The sequence below is a fragment of the Sinocyclocheilus rhinocerous genome, unplaced genomic scaffold (genome assembly GCF_001515625.1).
Source record: "Sinocyclocheilus rhinocerous isolate Xijiao unplaced genomic scaffold, SAMN03320098_v1.1 scaffold3117, whole genome shotgun sequence".
In the NCBI taxonomy this organism is placed as follows: Eukaryota; Metazoa; Chordata; class Actinopteri; order Cypriniformes; family Cyprinidae; genus Sinocyclocheilus; species Sinocyclocheilus rhinocerous.
Window position 1 is genome coordinate 215,995 of NW_015629109.1, and position 11,807 is coordinate 227,801.

At 39.3% G+C, this 11,807-nt stretch overlaps 1 protein-coding gene across 2 annotated transcripts in view; it reads right to left on the reverse strand.

Annotated features, from left to right (window-relative positions):
• snd1 (staphylococcal nuclease and tudor domain containing 1) overlaps positions 1 to 11,807 on the reverse strand; it is a 192,185-nt gene that overhangs the window by 53,040 nt on the left and 127,338 nt on the right. For both annotated transcript variants that reach the window (XM_016550657.1, XM_016550658.1), the window contains one exon: positions 9,841 to 10,029. In XM_016550657.1, the coding sequence (XP_016406143.1) occupies positions 9,841 to 10,029 (189 nt within the window). The remainder of the gene's footprint in view (positions 1 to 9,840; positions 10,030 to 11,807) is intronic.

Here is an 11,807-nt window from a genome sequence, read left to right on the forward strand (position 1 = left end):
GTAAACATACATGCTTGATTCAAGAAGGGGGTCTGATGGCCAAAAAATAATTTTAAGTTAAATTGTGCTTTGTTGGTATATTGTATGCTAGAATGTTAAAAATGTTCAGTGTTAAATATTTTTACATTTTTGTTTTGTAATTGATTTTTTCTTTGAAAAGCAAGACAAATCAGTAAAAAGAAAATTTTGGCTATTTAAATTTATGCAATGGTGAAAAGAAATTGGCAAAATACATGGGGGAAAAAAACTCTTAAAACAGTGTTCGGTATTCGGTATTCGGCCTTCGGCCCATTGTTTCATTTTGTTCGGTTTTGGCTTCGGCCAAGAATTTTCATTTCGGTGCATCCCTATAAAAACTGCCTTAAATTTATGGTTACAGGAGAGAAAATATCATTAGCTCATTATTAAAACATTATAAATTAGCATCTCGATAGAAAAATAAAGGTCTGCTGAGGCGAGTTGCGAATGAATGTGACAGACTGCTGAAACTGCACCTGAAGATTTGTGGGAAAAACGTGTGTGTGTGGTTATAAAGAGCCCTGGCTTGCCTTCAGGGCTGTTAAGAATTGCTTATGTGGTAGTGTGTATTTGAAGTGTGTACGTGAAGTGTGTGTTAGGAGTAGATGACCCAAGCCCATTTTCGATGCAGAAATGTGCGTCTTACATAATCCATGAGATGTATGGAATAGCCCTTCTCAGCTTTTCCCCTTTGTGTGACAAGAGAGATGATCTTTCTCTTGCCCTCTACTGAGGTAAGCAAGAGCAGAGCACCTAATGTCAACACACACACACACACACACACACTACATATTCCAACACAAAGCAAAACCAGTATTGGTGAACATACATCAAAACATACAGATGAATTTCCCAGGAGGCACAGCTTTTCTATAGGACACATTTCCCCATAGAATTTAGCACTTTTTTTCTAGTGGCACTTAAGTTGGGTGCAAAGGAACAACATATAAAACATATTTTGAAAACTGCAGATTTTAGTGCAGGAAAAACTGGGTGTTGTTGTTAGCTTAGCGTAGCATGATTATCTCTACAACTGATTAGCATCAGCCTCTGATAAAGCTCTGGCATTAGTTAATGTATTACTAACCAACTTTATTTTAGTTCATTAGTTATCATGGACCAACAGTAAACTCTTTTGGTCGCACTTTATTTTAGGGACCAATTCTCGCTAACTATTAACTATGGCTGTTGCCTCAAACTCCTAATTTGCCGCTTATTACTAGCAAGGTAGTTATTAAGTTTATGTATTGACATTAAAAGATCTAAAATATGGTCAAGCAGAATAAGGCATTAATATGTGCTTTATAAGTACTAATAAACATCCAGTATGCTAGTAATATGCATACTAATAAGCCGCTAGTTAATAGCAAGAACTGATCCCTAAACTAAAGTGTTGCCACTCTTTATTACAGCATTTAGTAATATTAACTTACAAATACACTATTGTTGATTGTCCATCTGTTAATTCATAATACATTAAATGTTGATTTATACAACTTGAAATGTCAAAAATGTATTACAAGTGAAATTAATCTAAGAATGAATCTAGATCAATGATCCTCAAATCTGGCTCGCGAGATCCACTTTCCTGCAGAGTTTAGCTCCAACCCTATAATCAAACAAACCTACCTGTGATTTTCTAATGATTCTGAAGACAGTGATTAGCAAACTCAGGTGTGTTTGATTAGGGTAGAGCTGAACTCTGCAGGAAAGTGGATCTCGCGAGCCAGATTTGAGGATCACTGATCTAGATTAACAAATGCTGTAAAAGTACATGTAGTCCATGAAACCTACTATATGAAAAAAATTATAAATTTTAACCATATTGCAGCTTGTCTGTATAATAAGCGTCATAATTAATAATCTTTTCACATTATGACTGCATGATCAAAAGTACCTCATGTACTCTTTGAAAAACTAACCAGAATAGCCCACAATTTATTTTGCCAAGCCACGACAAACTCCAGATTTTATTTTTTATTTTTTAAATTATTACTATTCACGCTAAACACTGGCAATGTTAGCGCAGGGGCTGGTTGGGACTTGTGTGTCATCATTCTTGCACATACACGGGTCAGACAAGGAGAGTATTGATAGAAAAAAATCACTCAACTCTATATCACAATCAGTCTGGAACAAATATTTGAGCAAAAACAAAGACATATGGGCTGGCAAGGATAGTGTTATTGCTAATATATATGAAGCCATAGCTAAGTGTCATCACAACGTTAATTAGCTTCCTTACTAAAAGTGCGAGGAGAATTAATTACTTTTTTTTGTAGGGTTTGTTGACACAGAAAGACCCAATTTGCTTTCCTGCCAGCCAAGAACACTTGGGTGCATAAATACTCAATTAAACTTTTGTTTTGCAATGGAAACCGTTGCAGAGATCTTTTTTTAGCACATTTGCAGGAACACAGTCCACAGTTCTGCCAAACTTTTTAGCACAACACAACTTCTGTGCGTGGGTTAAAAAAAACGAGAAAATACTCCATGCAAAAACATCCATGTTAAGCACGGGGGAGGTTCAGAAAGAGAGCGAATACAGATAGAGGTTTGTGGATGGATTACGTTCATCTGTAACATAGAGGTGACCTGAACGAACTCTTCGCGCTGTTCATAATCACTGCTTCTGCCAGGGGAGGCTCTCTCATTCCTATGTAGCAAGGAAGACCGCAATCGTTCATGAATTCAAGATGAGGAAAAGGAACCACAGAGACGCCATGAGAGTGCAAAGAGCTTTTTCTTGTTTGTTCAAGATTCGTGCTGCAAGGCTTTTTGTTCTGATTTGGCATGGAGAGCATTTGAGTAAACTTTGCCACGGAGGAAACCTCGATGAAAGAGAGCAGCAAGACTTAATGCAATGAATTCTTAAGATGTACATTAAATTACGATACAATAACACTCACGCCAGGGAATCAACTGTGGGATTAATAAATGAGATACAATATTTTTGAAAACTGACTGCTGTAAACATACTGCAAAAAAAAACACAAAAAAAACACTTCTGCTTTGTGATAAAGACAAAAAAATAATAATCTAAAATTGTGCTTTAGTGTAATAGTGAGTGGCCAAAAAAAAGGCCAAAAATCAGGTTATGATGAACCCTTTACAATAGTAACAAAATATTAAAATTTGGTCTTAATCCAAATATAAATAAAATTAAAATGTTTAATATTACTATCAGTTATTATGTGTTTTCAGAAACAAACAAAAAAATTGTATGTGAATATAAGCTTTGCATACACACACACACACACATCTCTGGATTGAATCCCTAATTAAGACAACTGCCACTAAAACAAACAAAAAAAATACAAAATCATTCAAATAACAGGCACTGTTAAATAACTCATATAATTAATGTGCAGCCTGAAACTCACATGAATATTTCAGACAAACACTCTCAAATTTGATTGGTTCAGGAGTCTGCGTACGCATGCTGATGTGTTTACAGCCAATGTTTTACGTCAGAGACATCAGTCCTGCTATGTTTGTTGTCTCTCTTTAGCCGGCCAAGTCCCTGTTGTGTTGGAGCTGGCCTTAGCGCAAGCCTCCAGGGAGAGTTGCTGTGTCTAATTGGATAACTCTTACTGTGATTGTTCCTCTGGTTGTTCCTGTCTGACACAGCCTGCCCTCCATTTGTTAAATTAGAAGGCAACGATGACAGTGGTGAGAAGAGTGAGGAACAGAATGGAAATACATATATAATCACACACTTCCCTTTTAGTGCCATTTCTACACAGCACTTAATGCAATTTACAGCAACTCAAGGCACAGGCATGTCGAAAGAGAGAGAGAAAGAGAAGGAGAGATGCCACTCTATATAACCTGTCTTAAGTCAAGACCCCATTTACTTGATAATACATGTGTCCTAGTCTTATTGTGAATGATTTATCAGTGCATGTTTATTTATTAAAGGAAAAAAACAACAACATAAAACTTTTACACACACATACACACAAAGAGAGGAAATCACCTCTGATAAAGTACTTTAAGATGACTGACTGAATAAAATCTGGGAAAACTCAATCAGATTTAAAACTGCGAACCCAACACCTTAAAACTCCAGAATAGCATTTACTTTTTTTAAGCACTCGGATAACCTCATCTGTGGCATGTATGTAATTATCTTGTCGCGTTTTATAATATTGCCATGGAAACAGCCACTGCTTCACTGATTCTGCAGCTGAAAAAAGAGAGCATGATATAAAAAGTGTTAAAACTTCATTTAGGCCACTTTGTTGTTAATAACAGAGAAATTATGATATATTCGTGTGTTCAGGCAAGTCAGTTTTCAGGACGAAATCACTTCCATCAGAGGAAATTAAAAGAGGGCCTTTAATTAAAATGCACTGTTCAACATGAACAAAATATAACTCTTAAAGAATGATAGTGAGCACTGCGCTTTCATCACCATGTTAAATATTAATGCAGTAACGCAAGTCTGAAAACTCGGGTTCCATTAGACTGACCTGAGCCTCCCACTGCCTTCATTCATCCTTGTCTCGCTCTAGATTAGCCAGAGGTAAAAAGTGCCAACTCACAGAAGCTTGCACTAAAGCACAATGGATTTCAATAATTTGAAGTACAACGTCAATAAAAAACCCCAACTGCAACTTGTTAAATATTTCTAGGCACCTTTGGGCACTGTTCAACATGAACAAAATATAACTCTTAAAGAATGATAGCGAGCACTGCGCTTTCATCGCCATGTTAAATATTAATGCAGTAACGCAAGTCTGAAAACTCGGGTTCCATTAGACTGATCTGAGCCTCCCACTGCCTTCATACATCCTTGGCTCGCTCCAGATTAGCCAGAGGTAAAAAGTGCCAACTCACAGAAGCTTGCACTAAAGCACAATGGATTTCAATAATTTGAAGTACAACGTCAATAAAAAACCCCAACTGCAACTTGTTAAATATTTCTAGGCACCTTTGGGTTTCATTTGTATATTTTGATTGTCTGTGGCACTCAAGTGTCTCAAAGAAAATTGCACCGTGGCTCCTCTTCTCGCTAGCAAACTGGTACTCAAAGATGTTCCTCTGAAATTGGGCGTAGCTGTTCACTTATGAGGTTCTTGAACAAGATTTGTCAGGTTAGCATTTTTCTTCTGTGATGCTCATTTCAAAGTTGTTGTATTCCGCTCTAATCAATTTGTGTGAGACACCTAGTAATTGCAAATATATTAGTTGACGTTCTACCAGAGTCTGATTGTTTTGGAGGTCTCTTAAACGGTTAGCTCACCCAAAAATGAAAATTTGGTCATTATTTACTCACCCTCGTGTCGTTCCAAACCCCCAAGACCTTCATTCATCTTCGGAACACAAATTAAGATATTTTGGATTAAATTTGAGAGGTTTCTGACCCTCCATAGAGAGCAATGCAACTGAAGTGTTCCCAGGCCCAGAGACGTAATAAGGACATAGCTAAAATAGTCAATGTGACATCAGTGGTTTTGCCTTGTGGTACTCTCTATAATGGCAGAGGAGAAGAACTGTTGAATAAAGTAATTTTTGTTTTCTTTGTGCACAAAAAGTATTCTCGCAGCTTCATAAAAATACAGTTGAACCACTGCTGTCACATGGACTGTTTTAACAATGTTCTTAATATGTCTCTGGGCCTGGGAACATTTCAGTTGCATTGCTCTCTATGGAGGGTCAGAAAGCTCTCAGATTTCATCAACAATTTCTTAATTGTGTTCTGAAGATGAACGAAGGTCTTACGGGTTTGGAACGACATGAGGGTGATTAATTAATGACAGAATTTTCATTTTTGGGTGAACTAACCCTTTAATAGTATAAAAAGGACTTATATGTTCTCATCCTTTCTCCAGGTTTAATCAACCTCCTCGGTCCAGACAGATGTGGACGACACGTGGCGTTGGGCTGCATTCACCCACCATATAAATTCATCGAGCTTAAATGTCACAAGCAGACGGCTGCCCTTCTCAACCCCTGCGGAACCCTGTCACAAGTGTTGTAAAGCACACGAGAGCCTGGGGAGGCTATTAGAGCTGAAATCAACCCCCTGGTGACTAAATTATGCCCCAATAATACCAGAAAAGGCAGGAACAAGAAGACAAACGAGTGACCAAGCTCAGACAAGCTCAGTGATGTTCTGAACAATGATGAGGATGATGATCTAAGGGAGGATAGTAATCAGTGGTTGGTTTGTCCCAGTTTTCCAGAACCATGGGGCGATCCACCAGAGACTTGTTGAAGTAGACCAAACTTAGATAAGAAATGACAGAAGGCCTTGTTTCTCAACAGAAAGCTGACTTCTCTTCAGATTTGCCTCCTCATAATTAGTATGTCGTAATTACAAGAAGGCTCTTTTAATAGCCTGTGTTGCGAGATGCGAGAATGCGGGTTGGCTCGGTGCACACTGGGTCATAAACCGCTCTCTAATCAGCAGCCATAACTCTGTTGCCCAGCAACCAGAAGTGTTCTAACATCTCCATGCAGCAACTGTTTACATTTCAGAGCAATGTTGGCGCTGACGGCACATGATATTGAGAGGAACTTCTAAATGGATTCCCTCAATCTACAGGGAAACTGCATTAAAACAAAAGTGTGCAAAGAAAGTTTGTAGGCATTCATGGAACAGTTTCTGCACATGGGTAAACACAAATACAATGCAAGACTTTGTTTTGTGTGAAGATTTACCAAGATATCGCTGCTACAATGAATTAGTAGTGGGAAGAGATCAAGACCTAGTCTTGCATGGCGATACTTTTGATTATGATGCCTGGTCCACGCCAACACACATTAGGCCTTTGAACATCCCACTTAGATGTGATAAAACTCATAGAACTTTTAATGATTCAATCGCAAATTCCAAAAAAATCATAAAAAAATAATATAATATAATCAGGGGTGCATATAAGTGGTGCGCATGTGCAAGTGAAAAAAAAAATGCACTGGGTAAATAAGTTCAGACAACTCATTTGTGTACCAACATGGTTGACAGCTATTTATTCTCAATCACAGTTTTAGATCAACTGTAATACTGTATAAGATTTCCGTTTGAACTAAAAGAATAAATCTCAGCTACGTGCTGCCGGTTTCAGAGCAAAACGCAAAACTGTGTCATTCACTGATGCACTTCACTCTGTCTCCCTCTCCACCAATAAACTGATGTTGTGGGCGTTCTGGCACAATATGGCTGCCGTCGCATAATCCAGGTGGATGCTGCACATTGGTGGCGGTTGAGGAGATCCCCCCTCACAATGTACAGCACTTTGAGTACCCAGAAAAGCGCTATATAAAAGCAACAAATTACTCACTTGGCAGCACCCCCGCAGCGCATATACTTACTTGCCGGCAACCCGCCAAAATAAAAGCTTGCTGATTTTAGGCTTGAAAATGTTGAAAACGTACATAAGAATATAAAAAAGTAAAAAAAAAAATAAAAAATAAAAAAAAAAATATTAGTAGTGTTTCACGTGCACTATAAGTGTGAGGACCAAACCAAATCTCCAGGTGCTCTCATATAATAATATAATATAATATAATATAATATAATATAATATATAATATAATATCCTAAAATTAACCATTGCTGATAATATGAAAACTCTTTAAGTTCTTAAAATTGAACCTCAAGCACAGCAGGCAAAAACCGGCAATGCTCCCCTTCATTAAAATCACCTGGTCTCCTTTGGTTCTTTAACTCAGTTTTATAGCCAATGGACCACTATTATAAACTAATGGACATCTTTATTTCTTTCATTATAAAAGAACATTGAAAAGAAAGAAAAAAATACTTTAATGAAACTTGACCCAGTGCATTTCATTACTGTCACTTTCTGAACTGGACAAATGACACAGCAAACATCTAACACTTCCCCATCCACCAACAAGAGAACAATAAACACAAGAGTAAAATAAACCCTGCTCAATGCAAAAAAACAAAAAAAAACATCAACACCTGGCAGTGGCAAAATGAAGGCCATCGAGAGAAAAGAAATGCTGACCTCAGCTTTCCTTTCCGTCTTCCACTTGTCCTGAAGGGTTAATTATTTCCATTATCCAGAGTGGCCTGGGAAATTCAAGCATGGATTGGGACCGACCTGACAACCAGGCATCTACAATCTTTGAGAACAATGCAGCTGTCCGGTTCATGGGTGGCGACTGTGTTTTCTCTCCTCTAACACATTCACATCAGGGTGGCCATGTGTGCTGGTGGCCCCCTCCAGACAGCCACAGGGCCAGAGAGCAGGAGACTGGGGCACAACAAACCAAACATGTCGTCTTTGATTCACTGCCAGCGGAATCAGTGAGTCAATCCAACCCACTGGGAAAGCGACAGCACAGGAAATAAGGGTCAAACTGCGCTTTCCTCAAGGTGTCAGTGCAAAACATGCCATGCTTTGTTTACAGCGAGGTGACACTGAGCCAGAGACGTGTGCAAGTGAGTGTGCATATGCAAATGTCTGTGCGCATATCTAAGGGAGTGTAAACAAGCAAGATTGACTTTTTAAGCCAGGTATAAGTTCAATCAGAAGGGAAGATTTGAACAACAGATGCACATTTAAGATTGGTCGCTATTTTCACGGGAGCTGGACGCTGATAACACTGCCTTTGAAAGAAAGATGCGGCTATATGTTTTGGAACTTTGTGCGATATTTTGTAGAGGCGAGAGATTGAGATGAGAGAGAGAGAGATGAAAAAAATGATGGATTTGACAAGGAAGACAGAAACACGCTCTTCGCCGCCTTGGGCAGTAGATCATATTGCTATCAGCCAGGGGCCGTTCTCTCTCTCGCCAAATGAGGGATAGAGGACAGAAGAAACAGCTGGCGGGAGTGTTGTTTGTCCACCAGGGCCGTTGCTTTCCATGGGCTGTTTCGGCCATAATGAAAATGAAGAGAGAGATTGAGATCAGGGACGAAGAGGGTTTCATCAATCACAGCTTAGTGGGGAAAAGAGAACAAAACTGATAGTGCCAAAGACAGCCCTGTGACACTCCCTGAGCTACACACTCATTCCTGTGCCTTTTGTCCAGCTCCTACTGCTTTTGGAGGTCCGGTGTCCATTTGTTCTGCCTGAACTAATGCAACATGACAACAGATTTGTGTATTCTCTTTGTTCACATATACACTGGATGACAGGCTCTGGCCTCAGCACCAGGAGCTCAAAGCATGCTGGGCAGAAAATAGATAATATTTATTACCAGAGTGGGGCTGGAAGATATCTAGAATAATAAGTAATGAATCTCTTTGCTTGTCAGATGCAGGCAGGATACATATGAATTTCTGATCTTGACAGAGAAGACTGAAGCTCTGTTCCAAAACCTAGTGGGTGGCCCAGCTTTCTACTGTTTATACAAGATACCCTTGAAAGGCAGCATCCTAAATGAACTGGAAACTTGTAAGGGACTGATTTGAAACATTCTACAAGGGCAGGAACCCGCTGTGCGACATAAATAGATTCCAACCGGATCTGATGTTAAAAGCGCGTAAAAAAACAACCACCACAGCAAAATAAATATTGGGTAAAATAGACCATTTTTAATTAGATTGAACATTATCAACATCTTTCAATATCTTATGAATAAAATATCTGACTGGAGTGTTGCCAAAATGGCCGCTGTGTGAACTGGCTTAGAATAAATGGGTTTTGGTGCTGCCTTAGATTTTGGACAAAAGAACGTATCTTAAAAGATAACGCTGCTGTCTACTGTGTTAGGTTTTTGTGCACAAAAAGGTTTAGGTTTTGTGCCAGCAGAGTGCCAATGATGCTTTAAAATGCTGCCTAGGTGGTTTTGGAACAGAGCCTGAGTCTGTATGAGGCATGCTGGATTTCCACCAAACTCACCTTCTCTTTACTCTGTCTGGCGGTTTCCTCCGCAGACAGCAGAGTCTTGTAGTAGGAGCTTCTCTCTGCAGTGAAGTGGACCTTCGACAGGGCGTTATCCACCAGAGCGACGGACAAATTCACACCCTCGATGTGAAGCCAGCCAATAAAGTTTCCTGCTTTATCCATGCTCTCCACCTCCACTTCCACCTAGGAGAAAGAGAGAGAGACGAGGCAAAAGAGTGAGTTAATTTACTGTATCTGGGATTAGCTGAGATTCCATTACTGTGGCTGCAGAGAAAGAGACTTTGTCTTAAATAGACAGATCACTGGAGGAGACTGAGCTATCTATTGATCGTCCAGACGGCTCGTTCTTCAGGCAACTCAGGGGGCCTTCAGCATACCCCCACTCATCTCATACACTCACGCACACACTTCCTGTCACTGACATCACTGCTAGGCACGTCTTTCTCGCACAATTAAACGTGAGGTCGAGATTCAGCCTGGCGCTAACTTTAGCCTGACATTCTCAATTAAAGCGGTGACACCAGGGAACACGCACCACTAATATATTACATTTGTCTCCAAGCACTGAGGCTGTTTATTAGCCAGTGATCAAAGACAGCAGGCAAGGACAAAAAGAGTGCATTTCAAAGAAAGACCGGATGACAGAGAGAAAGAAAAGAAGGGGGGAAAACAGTGAGTCACTTTAAACATTAACCAATTACTAATGGAAAATATGCAAGGATGAATTCTCTAACTGCTTCTTAACACCCAAAAGAGAGAAGGAAAATTACAAACTGTATGACGCATCAAGGTTTTAGAGAAGTCTTTGTACAACAGAAAATCTAAAAGCTCCAATCAAAGCAATCTAATGACAATGTCTTATTAATTAAGATGATTATAGGGAACTCAAATGCTTAAACTTGATTTTTAAATTTTCTGAAGAAAATTATGCTAGGGTCTACACGCAAAAGGTAATGGCTCTGGCCGGGTTCACGCTCAGAATGTTCCGGTAATCTGGGTTGGCCTTAGCCAGAGGGCTAAATGTATTAGGTCTCGCACAACCAGCTTTATGTACCCCCCATGTACTTTGCTGTTGGAACACATAGAGCAGAGTTAATCAAAATGAACTAGTCTACTAAAAAGGTTTTCATTAGTAATGATCTGATGATGTTAAACCAGAATTTTGCTTAATTAAATGCCGCTAGTTTGTTGTGGGTGGCTGCCATGGTGTTGCTCAGGATGGTTTTATCTTGTTTGTGAGGTTGATAACATGCTAACATGCTAAGTGGATGCTTAATGTCACTGGTATTTAACAGTGGGTACTTTTGACAGCATGTCCATAATGTAGATGGTTTCCCTCCCATTTCAGACACTAAATTGTATATACGGTTTTGCACCGAAGTTAAGTGTCTCGGACACAGATCACAGACTGAACGGCACTCTGCTAGCCTCCTGGCGTTATATAATCAAGTCTTTAGATGGGAGCGGTGTCTTCCTCAATGTAAGACGAGGGGGTTTTAGACATGATTTGGCAGCAGACGCTGCAGGATAGTCTACAACTGTCTTTTGTGCCTCTGTTCACCTGTCCACCAGCATCTAATGCATCCCTTGCCACTCAACACATCACATGACACATTATTACTTTCTACCTGACAATGCTCAGAGACCCAAGGGATGTTCATTTCGGTTATTTTTCCCAACCGACAACCGACGCTCGTTAACCGATTGTTAACCGACAAGATTATTTTAAATTGAATTGAATTAAATTAGAAAGGATAAGTGTCTGTGACTCGTTAAAAATACTAAAAAAAAATTTCCCGGGGATTAAATTTACATGCGCAAAAAGCAGCAAACAACAGAACATGAGAATTCACATGGTCATATCACATCATGCACCTGCAGCGCTTCTGCGAGCGGAGAAAAACATAATAAAGCTAGGCTATATATATATATATATATATATATATATATATAAAACGAAT